General features: G+C 42.0%; 2 protein-coding genes across 4 annotated transcripts in view; both read left to right on the plus strand.

Moving 5' to 3' along the window:
* The window catches only part of dlgap3 (discs, large (Drosophila) homolog-associated protein 3), a 364,153-nt gene that overhangs the window by 170,755 nt on the left and 167,048 nt on the right, over positions 1–26,350 (plus strand). For all 3 annotated transcript variants that reach the window (XM_061882505.1, XM_061882506.1, XM_061882507.1), the window contains exon 2: positions 2,092–2,164. The gene's annotated coding sequence lies outside the window, so the exon portion shown is untranslated. The remainder of the gene's footprint in view (positions 1–2,091; positions 2,165–26,350) is intronic.
* LOC133539524 (putative uncharacterized protein DDB_G0286901) lies at positions 1,164–8,658 on the plus strand. The gene is made up of 2 exons (XM_061881500.1): positions 1,164–1,226; positions 6,436–8,658. The coding sequence occupies exons 1-2, from the start codon at positions 1,164–1,166 to the stop codon at positions 8,656–8,658; spliced, it is 2,286 nt and encodes a 761-aa protein (XP_061737484.1).

Here is a 26,350-nt window from a genome sequence, read left to right on the forward strand (position 1 = left end):
ACTCGTGACGTGACGAGTTTGACCCGGAGGAAATTCTAGGCATAAGCTAATTATTTGGCGAAACAAGTTTGACCCGGCGGAAATTTTAGACTGCGCTAATAAAAATAATATTTTGCGAAACGAGTTTGACCCGGCGTTAATCATGGCGGACAATAACTGATAAAGTCACGACCCGAAATCTACAAGCAGAGAGGGGGCAAACCTGACACCGCTCTAAGCACCTTATTGTTTGAATGGTGTATGACCCCCTCCCCTTAGAAACAGCTGCAGCTATGTAATCAGGGAATACCCAAATAAAGGAGGAGGCGTGGAACTCCCTCCTCAGAGCGTGGGGCGACACTGTACTAGGGTGCAGGTCGATGCGCTCTCATGAGCTTAATTGAAATCTGTCTGTTTGATTCCTTGCTTCTTGTCTTGTTTAATAGATAGTTCAGTGTTTGAACCTGACAGTAAGAATTATTTTTAACACTTTAATGACTGAGACCCATATTAGTGTGTACTGTGTATTAGCAGCATAAACGTCTGCCCGTGTGTGTGTGTGTGTGTGTGTGTGTGTGTGAGGGAGCTGATCAGTGTCCATGCAGAGGGCTTTGTCACAGCTGACCTATATTAGATGAAAGCAGCTGGATCAGTGGCCTGCAGGGACAGCAAAAGAGTTGTGTTCTAATTATCTCTGCAGCGACACACACACACACACACACACTCTCACATGACTACACACACACACACACACGCCGGCAAATCAATCGGAGAGAGCATCTGCCACTCTCCGCCGAGCAGATCCTTCAGGACGGGCAAACCTGCCGTCGCACGAATCAAAACGCAAACAGTTGATGTTTTGACCCGGGGCCGATCACGGTACTTTTGCAGGAGTGTGTGGACATACTGTATACCTGTTGCCATGGTGACCCAAACTCTTATTTGCAAAAAGGTTGTGTGTCTGCGTAAACGAGAGGCAGAAAGAGAGGAGCGGGTAGATCAGGCAACCTGCTTTCAATAGCAGGCTGTGCCAGGGCTGTCCAAAGGGCCTTTGGCTGCAAAGACATCGGGCGACCGCGTGAGACATCATGTGAGACATCATGCGAGACATCATGCGACTATGTGAGGCATCATGCGAGACATCATGCGACTGCGTGAGGCATCATGCGACTGCGTGAGGCATCATGCGAGACATGCGACTGCGTGAAGCATCATGTGAGACATCATGCGACTACGTGAAGCATCATGTGAGACATCATGCGACTACGTGAGACATGTGAGCCACCATGCGACTACGTGAGACATCATGCGACTACGTGAGACATCATGCGACTACGTGAGACATGTGAGACATCATCCGACTATGTGAGCCACCATCCGACTATGTGAGCCACCATGCGACTATGTGAGGCACCATGCGACGACATGAGACATTTGAGATATGCGACTACGTAAGACATGTGAGACATGCGACTACGTGACAACATATGAGAAATCATGCGACCACGTGAGACATCATGCGAGTATGTGAGACATCATGCCACTATCTGAGCCATCATGTGACTGCGTGGGACTCCATGCGACTGCACGGGACTTCATGTGAGACACCATGCGACTACGTGACACATCATGGGACTATGTGAGGCACCATGTGACTACGTGAGACATGTGAGGCACCATGTGACTACGTGAGACATGTGAGGCACCATGTGACTACGTGAGACATCATGCGACAATTTGACCGCGTGAGACAGCATGCGACCGCGTGGGACTTCGGCATGTGACTAAGTGAGACATGCCACTACGTGAGGCATCATGCGACTACGCCAGACGTGAGACATCATGCGGCTGTGTGAGATATCATGCGGCTGCACTCGGAGGTAACTGAAGGCACTCCTCCCCCGCCATGATTGCCCTCCTTGGTGTGACTCCTGCAGCCAGGCAGGTAGTCTTCCACTCACCACATGTACAGGACAGCCTCCACAGGCAGGGTGTGTTTACGTCGCAGGGATGTGTTTACGTCGCAGGGATGTATTTACGTCGCGGGGAGTGAGCGATGCGCTGCAGACACCAATCAGCTGATGTCTTGTATTTTCTCTCTCTCTCACACAGACTGAGCAAAAACTCCAAGGCTGGCTGTTTCCACCCACAAAAACATGGCGCGCCTTTTTCTGATGAGCCCGTGGTAAGTAGCGCTGAGCTGGTGCCACCTTTTTATAAATCCCCACTTCCTGTGATGTCCTTCATGTTCATCCCCCCGACAAGTGTGGGCGTGGGCCCGCTGGGAACTGTCAAGGATTAGACTGTAGTCAGTGAAGGAGCCTCAAGGGAAGTGCAGGCCACTCACTGCCTGTCACAGGGGCCCTCTTATGGAGGGCCACTCACAAATATGGCCGGGCTCACAGGGCCACATGTATTCAAATTGTGAGTCAACATGACAAGCAGATATTTTATTCATTGTTGTTGAATAAAAATCTAATGTGATATTAAAATGTAGAACATATGCAGACGCAACAACCAAGGGATTATTTTCCAAGCCTTTCAGAAGTCACATTAATTATATGATGGACCACTTAAATGACATAATGGGCCATATAAATGTGGCTGGCCACATAAAAAGATGTGGCCTGCCAACTAAAAAAGACGTGGCAGGGCAATTTAGAATGATTGGGCGGACCGCAATTTGATAATGTGGCTTGCCACCTTAAAATAATGGTACAGGCCAGTTTTAAATGGAGTGACGGGGTAAAATGATGTGGCAGACCACGCAAAAATAGATGTGTTTGAGTTTGAGTTTGAGTTTATTTCAAACATGCAAGCATACAACATGACAGAGAGGGCAATTTAAAATGATTGGGCGGACCGCAATTTGATTATGTGGCTTGCCACATTAAAATAATGGTACAGGCCAAGTTTACCGTATTTCCTTGAATTGCTGCCGGATATAGTATGCGCCTGCCTAGAATTACTGCCGGGTCAAACTCGTTTCGCAAAATAATTAGCGCATGCATAGCATTACCGCCGGCTCAGGATTAACGCCAAGTTTCACAAAATAATTGGCATATGCCTAGAATTTCTGCCGGGTCAAACTCACCACGTCACAAGTCATCATTTTCAAAATGGAGCAGGCTGATTTCAATAATTTGAAATCGCATAAAGGGAAGAAGATTAAGAGCTATTCAGAAGGATTTAAGGTCCAAGCTATTGAATATGCTAAAAAGAACAGTAAGCAGCTATGTTTTATTAATATACCGTAGCTGCGTGTGTCAAACATGAGTCATTAAATGACTCCTGCCTCCTGGTGGTAGAGGGCGCTAGTGATCCTTCTTGTGACTACTCGGCTGCAGAAGAAGTGACAACAAGCAGCAAGAGTGAGCAGCGATTGTTTATTACATATCTAAAATAAAACAGTTTTCTAAACTGGACTTTCAATCGAAGCAGGAGGTAATAAAGGAAGATCTCCATCGAGACAGAGACTTTTCAAACTGAAAAAAAGATAAGGAAGACTTCTATGAACAAGTTATTGATGCTTTTGATCAGAAGGAGCTGTGCATGGACTTCATTTATAAGTAAAGGTAAGACCATAATATTGTTTTTATCAAATGTGCTTTTCATGATGGTATCCTTACATCACACTCAAATTTATAAGCGCAGGCCAAAATTTACCGCATGCCTTTGGTAAGGGCCGGAGTGAAAAGAGGTTTTAAAATGAGTAGCGCATGCTTGCCTTTACCACATGCCATTGGTAAACACCGGAGTTAGAAGAGGTTTTAAATTAATTAGCGCCCCGGCGGCAATTCAAGGAAATACGGTAAATGGCGTGCCGGTGTAAAATGATGTGGTAAACCACATCAAATGATGTTATAGACCACACTTGAATGATGTGGCAGGCCAAATAGTTATGTGATGGGTTACATTTAATTGGCCTGAGAGTCCAGAATAAAATGAAGGTGCGGCCCATTATAAAATATGGTGGGCCACTCAAAGGATGTGGTTGTTCACATAAAAAAGATGTGGCTTGCCACATAAAAAGATGTGGCAAGGCAATTTAAAACGATTGGGCGGACCACGATTCGATTATGTGGCTTGCCACCTTAAAATGTTTGTACAGGCCAAGTTTAAATGAAGTGACGGTGTAAAATGCTGTGGTAGACCACTTAAAAAGATGTGGCTGGCCACATAAAAAAGATGTGGGAGGCCAAGTTAAAAATGATTGGGCGGACTGTAATTCGATTATTTGGCTTGTCACCTTAAAATGACGGTACAGGCCAAGTTTAAATGGAGTGATGATGTGATTGAGGTGGCAGACCACGTAAAATGATGTTGCAGGCCACATAAAAAATGTGGCAGAGCAATTTAAAATGTTTAGGCAGACTGCAATTTGATTAAGTGGCTTGCCATCTCAAAATGGCACAGGCCAAGTTTAAATGGAATGACGGTGTAAAATTATGTGGCAGCCCGCTTAAAAAAGATGTGGCTCGCCACATAAAAGGACAAAGAAGGAAAATTTTAATATTGTAGCTTGCCACATTAAAATGATGGTACAGGCCAAGTTTAAACAGTGTGATGGAGTAAAATTTTAAGTGGCAGACCACATAAAATGACAATTACAGGCCACACTTAATTGGTTTGAATGGTGTGGCAGGCCAAATAATTATGTGATGGGTTACATATAATTGGACCGACAGTCCACAATAAAATGAAGTGGCCGACCATTATAAAATATGGCAGGCCATTAAAATGATGTGCCACTTTTAAATTATGGGACAGGCCTGTTTTAAATGGAGCGACGATCCAAAATTATGTGGCAGACCGTGATAAAAAATATATATATAGCAGGTCACTTGGAATAATGTGGTTGGCCACGTTAGAACGATCTGATGGGGCACTTCAAAAATGATATGGCAGGTCACATAAAATGGACTGGTGGGGCACATGAAATACATTTGGCGGGCCTAGTTCAAGTTGTGGCTAGTCACATAAATTATGTGGCAGACCACAAGAAAAATAATGGGACAAGCTACTTTTAAATGAAGTGACGATCCAAAACGGACCAGAATTTGGTGGATCAAAATAAGAAAATAGAGTCACTTTAAAATGTGGAGGGCCACATAAATGAAGTGGTGGGCCACATAAAATGATGTGGTGGGCCACATAAATGACGTCGTGGGCCACGTAAAATGATGTGGTGGGCCATGTAAAATGATGGGGTGGGTCACGTAAAATGATGTGGTGGGCCACCTAAAGTAATGTGGTGGGCCACATAAAATAACGTGGTGGGCCATGTAAAATGACGTGGTGGGCCCTGTGAAATAATTTGGCGGGCCACGTAAAATGATGTGGCGGGCCACGTAAATTGATGTGGCGGGCCACGTAAAATGATGTGGCGGGCCACGTAAAATGATGTGAAGGGCCACGTAAAATGATGTGGTGGGGCACTTAAAATGACGTGGCGGACCATTTAAAATGACGTGGTGGGCCACGTAAAATGACGTGGTGGGCCACGTAAAATGATGTGGTGGGCCACGTAAAATGATGTGGTGGGCCACGTAAAATGATGTGGTGGGCCACGTAAAATGATGTGGTGGGCCACATAAAATGATGTGGTGGGCCACGTAAAATGACGTGGTGGGTCACGTAAAATGATGTGGTGGGCCACATAAAATGAGGTGGTGGGCCACATAAAATGAGGTGGTGGGCCACATAAAATGAGGTGGTGGGCCACATAAAATGAGGTGGTGGGTCATGTAAAATGACGTGGTGGGCCACATAAAATGACGTGGTGGACCAGGTAAAATTTTGTGGTGGGCCACATAAAATGAAGTGGTGGGCCACTTAAAATGACGTGGTGGGCCCCGTGAAATAAATTGGCGGGCCACATAAAATTATGTGGTGGGCCCCGCGAATGACATTGAAGGCCACATAAAATATTTTTGCGGGCTTAAAGATGTGGCTGATCACATGACGTGGCGGCCCACATATGAAACATGCGGCCTGCCACAGAAGACATAATGGGACGAGCCATGAGTATAATTGGACGTCCACAAAAATGAAGTAGCTGGGAAGACTAAAATGTGGTGTGCCACGTGAAAATGATGGGATGTCTAAATGGAGTGGTGGGGGTGTGGTGAGTTTGACAGCTGCAGCATCTTCAGTGTGTGTGTGCCACTTTCATTTCCAAGCGCCGCTGCAACGGTGCACTACATATGAGGTCAGAGGTCAAGGTCGACACAATGTTGATGAAGATGGAAGAAAAGCACGTCAGACATGTTGGAGCTGGCACGCCACTAAATTGAAAAATAGCAGGCGGGGCCGACTGGCCTGAGGTTGTGCTGCTATTTTTAGACCTAAGTCTCCTTTTTCACTGCCGTCTTCTAACAAGAAGCCTTTTGTGGCGTCACAGAAAGACAATCTGGAGTCTGGTGTCTGCTTTCATTCATTCAAGTTCACTTACAGGCCAGCAGCATCCTCCTCAACAACAACACCCGAGTAGTCGTCGGCAACAACAAAACCCTCGTTGTCGTCGGCAACAACAACACCTTCGTCGTCACCAACAACACCTTAGTCGTCGTCGGCAACAACAACAACCTCGTTGGCGGCGGCGGCGGAAACAACAACACCCTCGTCGTCGTCAGCAACAACAAAACCCTCGTCGGCGGCGGCGGAAACAACAACACCCTCGTCGTCGTCGGCAGCAACAAAACCCTCGTTGTCGTCGGCAACATCACCTTCGTCGTCACCAACAACACCTTAGTCGTTGTCGGCAACAAAAACACCCTCGTCGTCGTCGGCAACAACAACGACCTTGTCGGCGGCGGCGGCGGCAACAACAACACCCTCGTCGTCGGCGGCAACAACAACACCCTCGTCGGCGGCGGCGGCAACAGCAACACCCTCGTCGTCGGCGGCAACAACAACACCCTCGTCGTCGTCGGCAACAACAACACCCTCGTCATCGTCGGCAACAACAACACCCTCGTCGGCGGCGGCAACAACAACACCCTCGTCGTCGTCGGCAACAACAACACCCTCGTCGTCGGCGGCGGCAACAACAACACCCTCGTCGGCGGCGGCAACAGCAACACCCTCGAAGTCGGCGGCGGCAACAACAACACCCTCGTCGGCGGCGGCAACAGCAACACCCTCGAAGTCGCCGGCGGCAACAACAACACCCTCGTCGGCGGCGGCAACAGCAACACCCTCGAAGTCGCCGGCGGCAACAACAACACCCTCGTCGGCGGCGGCAACAACAACACCCTCGTCGGCGGCGGCAACAACAACACCCTCGTCGTGGTAGGCAACAACAACACCCTCGTCGGCGGCGGCAACAACAACACCCTCGTCGTCGGCGGCAACAACAACACCCTCGTCGTCGTCGGCAACAACAACACCCTCGTCATCGTCGGCAACAACAACACCCTCGTCGGCGGCGGCAACAACAACACCCTCGTCGTCGTCGGCAACAACAACACCCTCGTCGTCGGCGGCAACAGCAACACCCTCGAAGTCGGCGGCGGCAACAACAACACCCTCGTCGGCGGCGGTAACAGCAACACCCTCGAAGTCGGCGGCGGCAACAACAACACCCTCGTCGTCGGCGGCAACAACAACACCCTCGTCATCGTCGGCAACAACAACACCCTCGTCGGCGGCGGCAACAACAACACCCTCGTCGTCGGCGGCAACAACAACACCCTCGTCGTCGGCGGCAACAGCAACACCCTCGAAGTCGGCGGCGGCAACAACAACACCCTCGTCGGCGGCGGTAACAGCAACACCCTCGAAGTCGGCGGCGGCAACAACAACACCCTCGTCGGCGGCGGCAACAACAACACCCTGGTCATCATCGGCAACAACAACACCCTCGTCGTGGTAGGCAACAACAACACCCTCGTCGTCGGCGGCAACAACAACACCCTCGTCATCGTCGGCAACAACAACACCCTCGTCGGCGGCGGCAACAACAACACCCTCGTCGTCGTCGGCAACAACAACACCCTCGTCGTCGGCGGCAACAGCAACACCCTCGAAGTCGGCGGCGGCAACAACAACACCCTCGTCGGCGGCGGTAACAGCAACACCCTCGAAGTCGGCGGCGGCAACAACAACACCCTCGTCGTCGGCGGCAACAACAACACCCTCGTCATCGTCGGCAACAACAACACCCTCGTCGGCGGCGGCAACAACAACACCCTCGTCGTCGGCGGCAACAACAACACCCTCGTCGTCGGCGGCAACAGCAACACCCTCGAAGTCGGCGGCGGCAACAACAACACCCTCGTCGGCGGCGGTAACAGCAACACCCTCGAAGTCGGCGGCGGCAACAACAACACCCTCGTCGGCGGCGGCAACAACAACACCCTGGTCATCATCGGCAACAACAACACCCTCGTCGTGGTAGGCAACAACAACACCCTCGTCGTCGTCGGCAACGACGACGACCTCGTCGGCAAAAACACCCTCGTCGTCGTCGGTAACAACGACGACCTCGTCGGCAATAACACCCTCGTCGTCGTCGGCAACAACAACAACCTAGTCGTCGTTGGCAACAACACCCTCGTCGTTAACAACAACACCCTGGTCGTCGGCGGCAACAACAACAACCTAGTCGTCGTTGGCAACAACACCCTCGTCATCAACAACAACAACACTCTTGTCGTTTGCAACCACATCCTATGAGTCGGCAATAACAACAACCCCATAGGCATCGGCAACAACACCCTCGTCGTCAACAATATATACATACATACATACACATACATACATACATATATACATAAATACATACATACACATATGTATATATAAATGAATATATATATATATATATATATATATATATATATATATATATATATATATATATATATATATTATATACACTTACACATACATACATACATATATACACATACATACACATATATGTATATATATATATTATATACACAGACACACATATATATACATACATACACACATATACACATATATATACATACACACACACACATAAATATATACATATATACATACATATATATACATACATATATACACATACATACACATACATATATACATACACACATATATACATACACACATAAATACACTTATATACACACACACATGGATTACATATACACACATTCATACAAACACACACACTGTACTTATACACACTTATACTTTTAAACACACACACACACGTAGATACATATATACACACACATACATATCCACACACATACACACATACTGTACATACACACGTGTATACACACTTATACTTTTACACACACATGCACACACTGTATATAATGTTTGTACTGCTCCTATACAGGATCTATATTGATACCAGTATCATAAAGGAAATCAGCACATGCCTACTATCAAAGGTGTACATGAGGATTAGTGATCTGAGGACAAACTGCACGTGTTTTACATGAGACCTGTCAAGTTCCACCTTTGATATCAACTCCTGTTGCCACGGTGATATGCAAGTCCCGCCATTGCTGCACTGACTTAAGTGATTTCTTTCATGACTTTCACAACAAATGATTAAACAATGTCCGCAAACAAAAGCGTAGTGCGGGACCACGGAGCGAGACCACGAGCCGGAAGTCATTTTGAAAAAATCTTTATCCCGTACTAACCCGTGCCAAAGCAATTACATCCCGTCCCTAATTACTTAGCAAGAATAAATAAAAAATCATTAGCTAAACGGTTATTATTATAACTGCTGCAAACGGGGTCTGGGACTGGGCCCAAAATGGACTCATCTGCAGCCAAGATGCTAACATTAGTAATACTGTACAGGTGTTCCACTTGCATGTGTGCTGTACAGTAAATCTGCAAACTAGAGATGGCCGATAATGGCCAACTCCTAATTACCGATACCAATATGAACCGATACCAATATATACAGTTGTGGAATGAACACATTATTATGCCTAATTTTGTTGTGATGCCCCACTGGATGCATTAAAAAATGTAACGAGGTTTTCCAAAACAAATCAACTCCAGTTATGGAAAAAAATGCCAACATGGCACTGCCATATTTATTATTGAAGTCACTAATCATTTTTTTTTAAATTTGGGACATGCTCTCCCTGAGAGAGCATGAGGAAGCTCAGGGGGGCGGGGTTTTATAGGGTGTGGCAGGGGTGTATATTGTAGCGTCCCGTAAGAGTTAGTGCTGCAAGGGTTTCTGGGTATTTGTTCTGTTGTGTTACAGTGCGGATGTTCTCCCGAAATGTGTTTGTCATTCTTGTTTGGTGTGGGTTCACAGTGTGGCGCATACTTGTAACAGTGTTAAAATTGTTTGTACAGCCACCCTCTGTGTGACCTTTATGGCTGTTGACCAAGTATGCTTTGCATTCACTCTTGTGTGATAAAAGCCGTAGGTATTATGTGACTGGGCCAGCAGGCAAATGCAGTGCCTTGAAGGTTTATTGGTGCTCTGTACTTGTGAATGTAACTATAGCGGGAAAAAATAGTACAATAGCAATAGGAGAGTCTAGCAGCTTGTTAAGACTTTAGTTTAACACCAAATGATAATAAATATACATTTAATTAAGTCAAATACAAAAAGGCAACATGAGAAGTATCCCACACTTCTCTTTTGTAAAGTAAATGGGCATCGACATCAACGATATGATTTGCCTGAGATGCTGGACAAGACAAAATAAAATAAAAAATAAAAATAAAATTGTTTGTATTATTTATTTATTTTTTTAACACTTTTGTTTAGGCTGTGGCTCTTTGTTTTTAAGATGGCCGCCTTAAAGTGCTGCGTTTATATATTTTTTTTCAAAATGCTTACAAAAAAGTGGGACCCCAAGAAATTACTGTGGGACCCATCCATTGGTTTTCTACCGCTTGTCCCTTTTGGGGTCGCTGCTGTCAACAGAGGAGAAAAAAAAGGCTTTATTTAAATAAATATATAATTCATAAACCAAGTTTGAGTATTATTGGCAAATTTTCACCTAAGCATGCATATATGTGTCCTCTTTTTGGGATTTCACAATATGGTCAGCCTACATTATTATCATTGAGTTGCAAAAAATATTTTTGGGACCAATTTGCCGCGGCACAGTGGTTGAAAATGACTGCTGTACAGTAAAGAAGACATGATGAAGCAGACATAGAAAAAGCCAGCCTGCAGGAAACGAGTCAATTGTGTTTCCCTGTTGTTCAGTGCAGCTTATCAGTTGGAGATAACAGAATTAGCTTGGAAATTGTTTTTTCTCCCTCTGTTGCCATCCTGTGTGGGTTTTCTTTCTTCCAAAGAACGGTCAAGTTGCTTGCGATTCACACTGGAAAAAACATTTTATGTATTTATTTTTTCCCCAGGTCAAATTTTGCAGCCACAAATGAAAGCAATATATTGTTGTCAAAAAAAAAAAAAATTGCACAACAAGATAGCGGTGCAATAAATGTTTGCCACTTGAGCTCAGCCTGAAGCTGCATTGGTTTTATATTTGTTTTACTATGAATGTGTTTGCCGCAGCAAAACCTTGCAAGGATATTTTCCCAAAAATATGTTTTGTCTGCGCTTGGACTTGTGTGGCCTAGCCTGGCAGTGAGCAGGTCTGCTTGTGCGTCCAAGCATAGAATCAATTAACTTTGCATAAAAACGGAGGTTTGCAATTTCATTTTAAATACATTGAAAAAAAATGTATTAAAAAAAAAATTATCCCTTCTTCCAGAATTAGGCTTTTTATTCGTTTTTTTTCCCCCTGTCTATGCCTGATTTCATGGCTTCATTTTTCACTAAATCGCTGTAAACAAAGCTATCAATGTCAAGTGTTATATTTGTGTTGAAGAGCCTTTTATTTTTTGTAGAAATGTTTGTTGTATCCCCATTTCAATTTTTAGTGGGTTTGCAAAACAGGCGTTTTGACTGAAGCGAGAAAAGAAAACGAGCTGGTCATTTCTGTGTCCTTTTCTGAACCAGAAAGCCGGTTAAGAAAAGACAAATCATTATTTCTTCTACATTTTCCAGAACAAAAATTTTAAAAGAAATTCAAAAGACTTTTAAATAAAATTGTACAGATTTTCTAAATTTGCCAGAATAATTTTGAATTTTAATCATAATAATTTTGAAGAAATATTTGACAAATATTCTTTGGCGAAAAAACAGAAGCTAAGATTAAGAATGAAATAAAAATGTATTTATTGTTCTTTACAAGAAAACGGAAATACTTGAACATTGATTTAAATTGTCAGGAAAGAAGAGGAAGGAATTCAAAAGGTAAAAAGGTTTTTGTGTTTGAAAAATTTTCCTCTAAAATTGTCTTTCTGAAAGTTATAAGAAGCAAAGTAAAAAAACAAATGAATTTATTTAAACAAGTGAAGACTCTGTTTTTAAAATATTTTCTTGGATTTTCAAATACTATTTGAGTTTTGTCTCTCTTAGAATTAAAAATGTTGAGCAAAGCCAGACCAGCTTGCTAGTATCCATCCATCCATTTTCTACCGCTTATTCCCTTTTGGGGTCGCGGGGGGCGCTGGCGCCTATCTCAGCTACAATCGGGCGGAAGGCGGGGTACACCCTGGACAAGTCGCCACCTCATAGCAGGGCCAACACAGATAGACAGACAACATTCACACTCACATTCACACACTAGGGACCATTTAGTGTTGCCAATCAACCTATCCCCAGGTGCATGTCTTTGGAAGTGGGAGGAAGCCGGAGTACCCGGAGGGAACCCACGCATTCACGGGGAAAACATGCAAACTCCACACAGAAAGATCCCGAGCCTGGATTTGAACCCAGGACTGCAGGACCTTCGTATTGTTAAATAAATAAAATTTTAAAAATAGAGGCAGCCCACTGGTAAGTGTTGCTATTTGAGCTATTTTTAGAACAGGCCAGCGGGCGACTCATCTGGTCCTTACGGGCGACCTGGTGCCCGCGGGCACCGCGTTGGTGACCCCTGGGCTAGAGTAAACAAATGAGTTTTAAGATGGGACTTAAAAGTATGTAGAAGGTGCTCAAAAGTACAAAATGCACTAGCTTGATGCTAATTGGTATTGTATTTCTCATATGTCACACCATGTTTTGTTTTGGTTATGTTCGGTTTGGTTTTTTGGACATTTGGTTCTGTCTTTTCACTTCCTCGTTACCATAGCTACTCATTAGTTTCCCCTTGTCACCCCCCGATCATCAGCCTCTCACACCTGTTTCTCATTACCACTGCTACTATTTAAGGATGTTACTTTCTGTCCATCAGTCTGGGATTTTTGCATGTGCTTGCCTTCATGCCTTCACGATTACCTGCTACGCACCCTGCTATCCATGCCCCTTGTTACGGTCACAGTAAGTGTTGGCTATAGAGCGTTTTCATTTCGGGCTCCAGTACTCTGGAATGCCCTCCCGGTAACAGTTCGAGATGCCACCTCAGTAGAAGCATTTAAGTCTCACCTTCAAACTCATTTGTATACTCTAGCCTTTAAATAGACTCCCTTTTTAGACCAGTTGATCTGCCGTTTCTTTTCTTTTTCTCCTATGTCCCACCCTCCCTTGTGGAGGGGGTCCGGTCCGATCCGGTGGCCATGTACTGCTCGCCTGTGTATCGGCTGGGGACATCTCTGCGCTGCTGATCCGCCTCCGCTTGGGATGTTTTCCTGCTGGCTTCGCTGTGAACGGGACTCTCGCTGCTGTGTTGGATCCGCTTTGGACTGGACTCTCGCGACTGTGTTGGATCCATTATGGATTGAACTTTCACAGTATCATGTTAGACCCGCTCGACATCCATTGCTTTCCTCCTCTCCAAGGTTCTCATAGTCATTGTCACCGACGTCCCACTGGGTGTGAGTTTTCCTTGCCCTTATGTGGGCCTACCGAGGATGTCGTAGTGGTTTTGCAGCCCTTTGAGACACTAGTGATTTAGGGCTATATAAGTAAACATTGATTGATTGATTTTGTTTTAGTTGTTCATAGTTCTGCCACAGTGCAAGTTTAAGTTTATAGTTTATCCTCTTTCATGCCATCGAGCAGGTGTTTGGTTTTCCTGTTTGTATTTTTGTAGCCAAGTTTTGTACCTCTTTGTGAGCGCCCTTAGTTCGATTATGTTTTGTATTTAGTATTTAAAAAAAACATGTACTTACACTCTCTGCATCGAAGAAGCAAAAATAACCACATTGCAGGCCTGACATCATAGACAAGCTCAAGATGAATTAGTCTTCAGTAATGCGGACGTTGTACCGATCCGTTGTGGTGAAGAAGGAGCTGAGCCGGAAGGCAAAGCTCTCAATTTACCGGTCGATCTACGTTCCCATCCTCACCTATGGTCATGAGCTTTGGGTCATGACCGAAAGGATAAGATCACGGGTACAAGCGGCCGAAATGAGTTTCCTCCGCCGTGTGGCGGGGCTCTCCCTTAGAGATAGGGTGAGAAGCTCTGCCATCCGGGAGGAACTCAAAGTAAAGCCGCTGCTCCTTCACATCGAGAGGAGCCAGATGAGGTGGTTCGGGCATCTGGTCAGGATGCCACCCGAACGCCTCCTTAGGGAGGCGTTTAGGGCACTTCCAACCGGTAGGAGGCCACGGGGAAGACCCAGGACACGTTGGGAAGACTATGTCTCCCGGCTGGCCTGGGAACGCCTCGGGATCCCCCGGGAAGAGCTGAACGAAGTGGCTGGGGAGAGGGAAGTCTGGGTTTCCCTGCTTAGGCTGTTGCCCCCGCGACCCGACCTCGGATAAGCGGAAGATGATGGATGGATGGATGGATTTTACATGGCAAGTTCAACACCTCTCCACCCAGCATGTGCTGTTCGCTTGCAGAAAAAAATATTTGTTTGGAAACAGCGGCGATATTTCCCCTCTCCGTCTTGTCTCCCAACTGTGACTCTCTCTCCTCTCCCCCTCGCTCATGATGATTAATGGATATATTTTATCAGGGTTGAAGTGAGAGCTCATCTTTTTCTCAACTACTCCAGTCCCATCAGCGTGGAGCGAGTGTAACAGGACAGAGAGGGGGGGGCGAGCTCGGCCTTCATGCGCTTTAATCAAAGCCATCCATCAAGCCTGGATAATTAGACATGGAGCTCATGACCGCGGCCCGGCGCTTACACACGTCGACACACACTCTGCACACCTTCCTTTGTCCGCCAATAACGAAGGAACTGTCCGTTTCTCGGTGGTGACGACAAGCGGTCAGTCGGGCCAATTAAAAAGGTGGCACTAACACTGGGGCTCCATTTCAAGCCGTTGGAGTAAATGTCAAATTAAAGCCGTGTCGTGTTGAGTTTTACAACCTCCAGTGCAACCGAGGCGCAATATGACCACGCACGGGAAGAAATATGTAGGTTGCACCGCACTGGTGGACATATCACCTACGTCAAAGCAAGATATTTACACTAATTGTGTTACGAAATATGAGAGTGGGGCGGTTTAGCTCGGTTGGTAGAGTGGCCGTGCCAGCAACTTGAGGGTTGCAGTTTCGATTCCCGCTTCCGCCATCCTAGTCACTGCCGTTGTGTCCTTGGGCAAGACACTTTACCCACCTGCTCCCAGTGCCACCCACACTGGTTTGAATGTAACTTTGATATTGGGTTTCACTATGTAAAGCGCTTTGAGTCACTAGAGAAAAAGCGCTATATAAATATAATTCACATCCCAAGGATGCAGAGACGTATTTTGGTTGTGGTAAAGTTCTTCCTTTATTTTGGCGGAAGTGGGACGTCGCCAAAACAACAGTTGATGGTGGAAATACAAAAACACACCATGAAGAACAACTATATCAAACAACCAAAAATAACACAGAAAGCGCGAGACAAAGCTAGGAACAATACAGGCTGGGAAAAATACCAAACAGGGGTACAAAGCAAGGGCGTAGAATTGGGTAGGGACGCTAGGGACACGTCCCTACCAATATCCAGTCACTATCAATACAAGCGTTGCCCGTAATGTTTAGTCAATGATTATGGCACAGAAAGGGTTAAATGTCGGTCTCTGCTAGAAGTCCCGCCTCTAACCTAAATAGTGCTCCCTGATTGGTTGCCGCTTTCATGCCAACTTACGTGTGATTGGCTGTGCCCGCTGTCACTCCTTCTGCTTGTAAAAGCTAGCCTACATGCTAGTTGCTAGCGATTGGACGAGAGGCAGTGCAACTCGGTGTAAGTTGTAAGTTCTAACTAAGTGTAAGTTGTAAGTTGAAAGTAAGTGCAAGTTGTCAACATGTTCAGCATTTGTTGTTCCTGGCACACGGTAGCTAGATGGATTTTAATATCAGTGCTGTGATTTACATTGAGTTTGTGTCCGTTTGCGTGCGTGTGTGCTGTAGGTTTTGAAGGATGTCAATGAAAAGAAAACTGGATATAAGAGACTTCTTTAGGAGTTAAACTGTAAGTTACTTCAAGGGTGTATAGAGGCTCAACCATATTGAATAATTCAACAATATATCACTCCAGTCACGCCCCTTAGAGTGCTATAATGAGCATACACCATGGACTGGAGTGATATATTGCTTTTATAAAACGGTTACAAATAAAGGCATTATGAAATAGGAATACTCAATCAATATAATGTAGTTTTATTCAACCAGAAACACATATTATCCAATAAAATAGCCTCACTGTGGAAAAAATAGTCCCACCTATCCAGACGTTAGCTCCAAATTAGCACTGCATCTCGTCTTTTCCAGGTGAAAGTCAATGCTCAGTCCCCTTTATCATTGTTAACCGTCCCCGGAGGTGAAAGTTGACCTTAAACATGTGAATTCAACTACTTTAGTCCGTTTTTTAACATCGTAAAAACATCAGCTGTCTTTTACTACGGACTGCAACAGTCCGTTGTCATGGATACATGACAACAACTTCCATTCATACCACTTATGCGTGCCTGAGCCGGAGTGATAGCCTACGGCAGGGGTGCCCATTACGTCGATCGCGAGCTACCAGTCGACCGCGGGGGGTGTGTCAGTCGATCTCCAGCCAGGCTTTAAAAAAAAAATAGACCTAAAAATTAGTGATCATCAATCTTCACCAAGACGTCACCTAAATGACATTCATGGTACCGGAGGGTCTTGTGAGATGACGCTGGCTGCTGCAAGATCATTATTATGAAAATATGGCCGAGAGGAAGGCGAGAAACGCTTTTTATTTCAACAGACCCTCGCGCCGTACCTTCCGTCAAAACTCTAAAGGCCGACTGCACATTTCCTATCTTCACAATAAAAGCCCTGCTTCATGCTGCCTGCGCTAACTAAATACAGAGTCTCGGAAAACTGGCGTGCACAAGCGATCCCTCAGAAAGCTGGCGTGCACAAATGATGTGCACGCCAGCTTTCCGAGACTCTTATTTTGTTAGCGCAGGCAGCATGAAGCAGGGCTTTTGTGAAGATAGGAAATGTGCAGTCGGCCATTAGAGTTTTGACGGAAGGGACGGCGCAAAAGTCTGTTGAAATAAAAAGTGTTTCTCGCCTTCCTCTCTGTCATTTTTTCATAATAATGAACTGGCAGCAGCCAGCGTCATCTCACAAGACCCTCCGGTGTCGTGAATGTCAATCAAGCAAGCTACGGAATTTGCCGCCAATGTTTTTCTTGTAAAGTGTATGGAAGCTGGATGAATTAGATGCCAAAAACCAACCACTTTCATGTGGTATTGTACAGAAAGGACAACTTTTTTTCTCCTCCACTTGAAAATGTGGGCGTTATCATCATTACTGTCTGATTCCAATCAATGCAAGTCATCAGAATCAGGTAATACACCAACTTATATTCTTGTCTTCGTGAAAGAAAGACATCTATATGTGTTACACATGCTTGTATTATCATTAAACACATTTAACTTGTTTACAAAAATGTCTCTTTCATAAATAAATAAATATAAATGATATATATAAATGAGGTAGATCCCCTCGAGTTGGTCAATTGAAAAGTAGCTCGCCTGCAGAAAAAGTGTGAGCACCCCTGGTCTACGCTGTGATAAGGCTTTAGAATATTTAAACCAGCGTTAACAGCCAATCAGATCGCCGGATTTCACCTTTCCGTCAATTTTTGAATTTTTTTTAGTTTCATGTATTTGTGTAGAAGTGAGCAACGGTTTGAAAATACCAAAGTGGTGGAAATACAATAAACCCTCACTAGATGATCATGTGATTTTACAATGCTAAAATGTAATTCATTAATATGAAGTAATATTCAGATTTGGTAAAAGCATTTTTGCTCCGGCAGTAACTGTACCATCAAGCTCTATGGTCATTGTCCTTAATGTATCTGTCATGCATCAACATATTTTTGGCCAGCAGTTCATTTCTGTGACAGACCGGCGGAGGCATGTGTTTGACTCTTTCAAATAAGAACAACCAGTGGACACTAATCTGCTTGTATTTGAGTATTAGTGACAAACATATTTACAGTCCAAAATCAGTAATAGAAAGAAGTAGTTGAAGGGAAAAATTGTGATTTAAACACAAGTTGGGGAAAAGATTATTACAGTTCATTTATGTTTATTTACAATGTTTTGTTGCATGGATGTATTTCTGATGTTGATGGACAGTAGGCTGTGTTCATTGACAGTATGATGCACACTTGCACTACAGTCCTACACTAAAGAGTAAAGATGAGAACTCTTCCAAGTTGTCTCCTTTGCTTTCATTTTAGTTGCTTCACCCTATAACATCTGCATGACGTGAAATTATGATTGCTAATGTAAAGAAAAAAAAAAAAAAAAAAAAGTAAACTTTCAGAGTGCTGCCTCGGAGAACTTTTGTGTCCCCACCAATCTCAAAATCAAACCTACTCCCTTGGTACAAAGTACACAAATAAGGACGCTAGACGAAGCTAGGATAATTACTTCAAAAACGAAGTAAAACAAAGAAACGAAATGCTAACTAAAGACGCGAGACAAGGCTAGCATGTAACAGGAAAACCTGAGAGGCGCACAAGACAGACTTGAAAGACTGCTATAGTGTGAAGGAGGCCAAGACACATGCCAGTTGAAACTTGCAGTGGACACAAAGTTCCGGCACTGACAGGCCGTCAGCACCCAGACTAAGTAGGCCACCCTTAATCAAGTTCAGGTGTGCAAGATTGCCCAGCGTCAGTTGCACTCCAGACTGTGGGCGAGAGCGAGAGTCAACATGACGTGCAAACCAACACAGAAAAACTAAGAAAATTCAGTTCACCACAAATTGGCTGTTAAAGCAAATGTAATATATATATATTCCATTAGGACATCCATCCATCCATCTTACGCTTATCCGAGGAAAGGTCATGGGGGCAGCAGCCTAAGCAGGGAAGCCCAGACTTCCCTCTCCCCAGCCACTTGGTCCAGCTCTTCCCGGGGGATCCAGAGGCGTTCCCAGGCCTAGCCGGGAGACATAGTCTTTCAAACGTGTCCTAGGTCTTCCCCGTGGTCTCTTACCGGTCGGACGTGCCCGAAACACCTCCCTAGGGAGGCGTTCGGGTGGCATCCTGACCAGATGCCTGAACCACCTCATCTGGCTCTTCTCCGTGTGGAGGAAATTAGGACAGTCCATTAGGACAGTCCCTCTCAAATAGTGGGGCAGGTGCGATGTACTATGAACATGCTTTATCAGTATCATGCAAGTCTCATGTTTCAAACTCCACGTACAAAAAGTTGTGCACTACAAAAAGTGCTTGTTAGTCATTAAAAAGATCATCACAAACTGTTGCATTAATTGTTGTTTAGTAGGTTAAGGTCTTTTAAAAATCAACCAAATCAATCAAAGTTTACTTATATGGCCCTAAATCACGAGTGTCTCAAAGGGCTGCACAAGCCACAACGACATCCTCGGCTCAGATCGCACATCAGGGCGAGGAAGAGTAATACACATGTGAATAATGCTGTATAATAGACTATTTATAATATTCACATGTGAATAATGCTGTATGAAACTGTATTTATGTTATTCACATGTGAATAATGCTGTATAATAGACTGTATTTATATTATTCACATGTGAATAATGCTGTAAAATACTGTATGTTATTCACATGCGGATAATGGAATGTAATTGATTGTATTTATGTTATTCACATGTGAATAATGCTGTATAATAGACTGTATTTATGTTATTCACATGTGGATAATACCGTATAATAGACTGTATCTATGTTATTCACATGTGAATAAAGCTGTATAATACTGTATGTTATTCACATGTGGATAATGCAATATAATTGATTGTATTTATATTTACATGTGAATAATGCTGTATAATAGACTGTATTTATATTATTCACATGTGAATAATGCCGTATAAGACTGTATTTATGTTATTCACATGTGAATAATGCTGTATAATAGACTGCATTTATATTTTTCACATGTGAATAATGCTGTATAATAGACAGAGGTGGGTAGTAACGCGCTACATTTACTCTGTTACATCTACTTGAGTAACTTTTGGGATAAATTGTACTTCTAAGAGTAGTTTTTATGCAACATACTTTTACTTTTACTTGAGTATATTTCTAGAGAAGGAACGCTACTTTTACTCCACTCCATTTATCTGCAATCAGGTCGTTACTCGCAACTTTTTTTTTTATCGCTCTGTTAATGCACGCTTTGTTTGTTTTGATTTTGTCAGACACGCATTCAAAGTAGGAACTACGCATGCTTGCGTTTCACCAATCACATGCAGTCACTGGTGACGTTGGACCAATCAAACAGAGCCAGGTGGTCACGTGACCGTCACACGTAGAACCCAACATGTTGAAAAACTTATTGGGGTGTTACCATTTAGTGGTCAACTGTACGGAATATGTACTGTACTGTGCAATCTACTAATACAAGTTTCAATCAATCAATCAAAAGTGTAAAGGAAAAAAGACACTTTTTATTTCAACCGTACTTCCCGTCAAAAGCCTAAAGACTGATCGCACAGTTCCTGTCTTCACAATAAAAGCGCCGCTCCATCGCGCCTGCGCTAACAAAATAAGAGTCTTCGAAAGCCAGCCCAAACAAGCTAGCAAGCTACGGAGTTTGCCGCCAATGTATTTCTTGTAAAGTCTATAAAAACGAATATGGAAGCTGGACAAATAAGATGCCAAAAACCAATGACTTGCATGTGGTATTAGACAGGAAGGAGGAACTTGTTTTCTCCTCCATTTGAAAACCGGGACATTATCAGCACTAAACTGTCTGATTCCAATCAATGCAAGTCATCAGAATCAGGTAATACACCAACTTATATTCTTGTCTTCATGAAAGATAGAAATCTATATGTTAAACATGCATGTATATTCATTAAAACACCTTTAACATGTCAACAAAAACCGCAAAATAAATAAATATAAATTATATACTGTATATATAAAGGTATATATATATATATATATATATATATATATATATATATATATATATATATATATATATATATATATATGATATGTGTGTGTATGTATATATGAGGTAGATCACCTCGACTTGGTCATTTATTAAGTAATTGATTAACATTGAAAAACTTATTGGGGTGTTACCATTTAGTGGTCAATTGTACGGAATATGTACTGTACTGTGTAATCTAATGATAATATGTACTGTGCAATCTACTAATACAAGTTTCAATCAATCAATCAATGCCTACTGAGCCTATGGTGCTGTTAAGTTATTGTGGCTCAATGTGCCTTAATTTTTTTAATTTTAATGTAGTATTATTTAATATATAATATTGTTTTAGTTACTTAAGAGATATTCCTGGCTCTGAATTTGCTCGTTGCTATTTTTATGTTTTTGTGCATTATTTGTTGCAGTAATCATTAAACAAACAGGTTACTCATTAGTTACTCAGTACTTGAGTACTTTTTTCACAACATACTTTTTACTTTTACTCAAGTAAATATTTGGGTGACTACTCCTTACTTTTACTTGAGTAATAAATCTCTAAAGTAACAGTACTCTTACTTGAGTACAATTTCTGGCTACTCTACCCACCTCTGATAATAGACTATTTGTTATTCACATGTAAAAAATACCCGAGTGTTTGTTTATTGTGAGTGAACTTTGGTGCTGAATTTCCCGTAGGGATCGATACAGTACTTTCTATTTTATATATTTCAGCTAAAGCGCCAGAAAAAAACTACACACACCAAGTTTTCGTTTGATAGCGTCACATGTCACAGCATTATAATGAAGACTGAGACTACAATACCAAGTACTAAAGCAATAGATAGTAAAACGTGTGGCAGCAATGTTTATTGATCTAACTAATTTGACACAATTAATCACAATATTTTAATCAAAAAACAAGGAGGACACATCAGAAGGTTAGTCCTAAACTGGATAAGAAGTTATCAAACGGACAGGAAACAATACGTGAAGCTAGGAGAACACACTTCTACAACGCTAAATATATCCTGTGGTGTACCTCAGGGATCAATACTAGGACCTAAACTATTCAATCTCTGTATAAATGACATTTGTAAAGCTACGAGAGATTTAAAGTTAGTATTATTTGCGGTTGATACAACAGCGTTTTGTTCACGAGAAAACACACAGAAGATAATACAAATAATAACAGAAGAAATGTACACATTAAAAAGATGGTTTGACAAAAACAGTTGAATCTCAGCCAAACTATAATAATGCTATTTAGTAACAGTAGAAGAGAAAGTCAAACAAATACAAATAGACGGAATAGAAATTGAAAGAATAAATGACAAATTAGTCGGTATAAGGATTGAGGATGAATTAAACTGGAAATCTCATATAAAAAACAAACATTAAATAGCAAGAAATATGTCAATTATGAATAAAGCAAAACATCTTCTCGACCAAAAAGGACTTCATAATCTCTACTGCTCACTAGTGGGACATTTCTGAGTTGTTGTGTAGAAATATGTAGAAATAAGCACAAAAGTACACTTCATTCATTAACGCTGTTACAAAACAGATCAGTTGTAATAATACATCAGCTTGGATATAAAGAAAATACAAACATTATTTATTCAATCAAAAATACTGAATTGCCACGGCAGGGTGAATTTGCAAACAGCTAAAAAGATACACAAAGCAAACTATAACCTGCGAGTCAAGAATGTACAACAATTCTCAACAAATGAGAAATATAATCTTAGTAATTTAAACCATTGGTATGCACGTACAACACTTAAGACCTTCAGTGCATCAGTATGTGGAATTAAATGACGGAATGGATTTAGCAAATAAATCAATGTCCTAATTTAATCCATTTCAAGAAACTCTTCAAACTTCAAGTGTTTACAAAGTACAAAGAAGAAGAACCATGATAAACATTCTGAATCTATTTCATCCATCCATTAATTTTCAAAATGTTCTCACATCTCACCTAATGAAATGTAACTTACTTCACAGAGTATTATTTATTTATTGATTTTTATTCATTTCTTTATTTTTATTGTGATTACTTATGGAGTATATTGTGAATACATTGAGAACAGGAAGTGAACAAAAGTTTTAGCAACTGTTATGTAAAAAAAAAAGGGGGTAGGATTAAACAAGCTCTGCTTCTTCCTACTCCTTTTCCAACATGAAACTGGAAATTGTGATGCGCCGTGTTGCATGCATGCATACATGCACGTGTAATGCACCATGTTGCATGCATGCACGCACATGCGGTGTGACATGTTGCATGCATGCAACACTAATACAAAACCTCACAATAATGTCTGATTGAATGCTAAAAAGGTTATGACAGAACGCCTTAAAAATTGGAATTTTAAATTTTTACTGATTGAGACACCCAGAATGTACATGAAAATAAAGAATGTAGGATTTCTAATATTATCTATGAAGGGTAAAAGACTGAATATTGACAACATATGAAGGTCACACCCCCTCTCCAGCCACATATTTTACAATCAAGCCAAACAACAAAAATGCAAGAAACAGCAAAATATGAACGCAAAGGGTAAAAAAAAATAAAAATAAAATAAAAACACCTAAGATCTGATACATCACTAAGTTTTAGGCCCGCTCTGGAAACGCTCTGTGGAAACATTCCCCACCCACAGTGCCTCGTCTGAGCTGCTGTCCACTTAGATGACCATAGCAACCAATTAGATGACCATAGTAACTAAATGAGCACAGTAACTAATTAGACGCCCACAGTAACTAATTAGACGACCGTAGTAACTAATTAGACGAACATAGTAATTAAATGAGCATAGTAACTAACTACATGACCATAGTAACTAATTAGATGAGCACAGTAACTAGATGACCATAGTAACTAATTAGATGAGCACAGAAACTAACTAGATGACCATAGTAACTAATTAGACGACCACAGTAACTAATTAGACAACCACAGTAACTAATTAGATGACCATAGTAACTATTAGATGAACATAGTAACTAACTAGACGACCATAGTAACTAATTAGACGACCATAGTGACCAATTAGATTAGCACAGTAACTAACTAGACGAAAACAGTAACTAATTAGATGAGCATAGTAACTAATTAGATGAGCATAATAACTAATTAGATGAACATACTAACTAGATGAGCATAGTAACTAATTAGATGAACATAGTAACTAACTAGATGAGCATAGTAACTAAATGACCATAGTAACTAAATGAGCATAGTAACTAATTAGATGAACATAGTAACTAATGAGATGAGCATAGGAACTAGATGAGCACAGTGACTAATTAGACAACCACGGTAACTAATTAGTTGACCACAGTAAATAATTAGATGAAAATAGTAACTAGATAAGCATATTAACTAACTAGATGAGCATGGTAACTAATTAGACGACCACAGTAACTAATTAGACAACCACAGTAATTAATTAGATGACCATAGTAACTATTAGATGAACATAGTAACTAACTAGATGACCATAGTAACTAATTAGATGAGCATAGTAACTAGATGAGCACAGTAATTAGTTGACCATAGTAACTAATTAGATGACCATAGTGACCAATTAGATGAGCACAGTAACTAATTAGACAAAAACAGTAACTAGTTAGATGACCGTAGTAACTAATTAGATGAACATACTAACTAACCAGATGAGCATAGTAACTAATTAGATGACCATAGTAACTAGATGAGCATAGTAACTAATTAGATGAACATAGTAACTAGATGACCATAGTAACTAGATGAGCATAGTAACTAATTAGATGAACAAAGTAACTAACTAGATGAGCAGAGTAATTTGTTGACCATAGTAACTAATTAAATGACCACAGTAACTAATTAGTTGACCACAATAAATAATTAAATGAAAATAGTAACTCGATGAGCATAATAACTAGATGACCATAGTAACTAATTAAATGAGCATAGTAACTAGATGAGCACAGTAATGAGTTGACCATAGTAACTAACTAAATGACGATAGTAACTAATTAGACGACCACAGTAACTAATTAGATGAACGTAGTAACTAGATGACCATAGTAACTAGTTAGATGAGCACAGTAAGTAACTAGATGAGCATAGTAACTAACTAGATGACCATAGTAACTAATTAGTTGAGCATAGTAACTAATAAGATGACCATTGTGACCAATTAGACGACCACAGTAACTAATTAGATGAGCACAGTAACTAGATGAGCACAGTAATTATTTGACCATAGTAACTTATTAGATGACCATAGTGACCAATTAGATGAGCACAGTAACTAACTAGATGACCATAGTAATTAGATGACCATAACTAATTAGACAACTATAGTGACTAACTAGGTGACTATAGTAACTAATTAGACAAGCATAGTAACTAATTAGACGAGCATAGTAACTAACTAGATGATCGTAGTAACTGGTATAAGATGCAGATACCAAGCATGTACAAATAGTTAGTATAGTTGAAGAGTATATTCGGTGATTAGAAAAGAAAAGATGAATGCACATCATCATGACAACTACACTCTCCTTCTCGAAGATCTGGAAAAAATGTCCGGTGGACCAGATTGAAAAGCATAAGGGGCGATCCATCGCTCTCTGTATATCAATATAAAGTAGAAGGTAGGACAAATAACATAGTGAATAAAAGTACAATAGAATGTAGTACAAACACTAGCAGTATAGTTCATGCAGAGTTCTTGCTAAGCAAGATGTGAAGAGACGGATATGCAAGTACTACTACTAGTACATAAGTATTCTGTACTACTAGTACATAAGCATTCTGTACTACTAGTACATGAGTATTCTGTCAGCACAAGTACTACTAGTACATTAGTATTCTGTCAGCACAAGTACTACTAGTACCCACACCAAATATTGTACGAATACTGACAAACATGTTGATTCTTCTCATTGAGCACAAGTACATATGAAGTATACAATAAGTGTACTACACATGTCTGTAGTACACTTACACAATATTAGTACTGCCTGCAGCTCCCTATGAGCCGTGTGGGAACACTCATTAGTACCTCCTTC

This window comes from Nerophis ophidion, linkage group LG21 (assembly GCF_033978795.1).
Source record: "Nerophis ophidion isolate RoL-2023_Sa linkage group LG21, RoL_Noph_v1.0, whole genome shotgun sequence".
Lineage (NCBI taxonomy): Eukaryota > Metazoa > Chordata > Actinopteri > Syngnathiformes > Syngnathidae > Nerophis > Nerophis ophidion.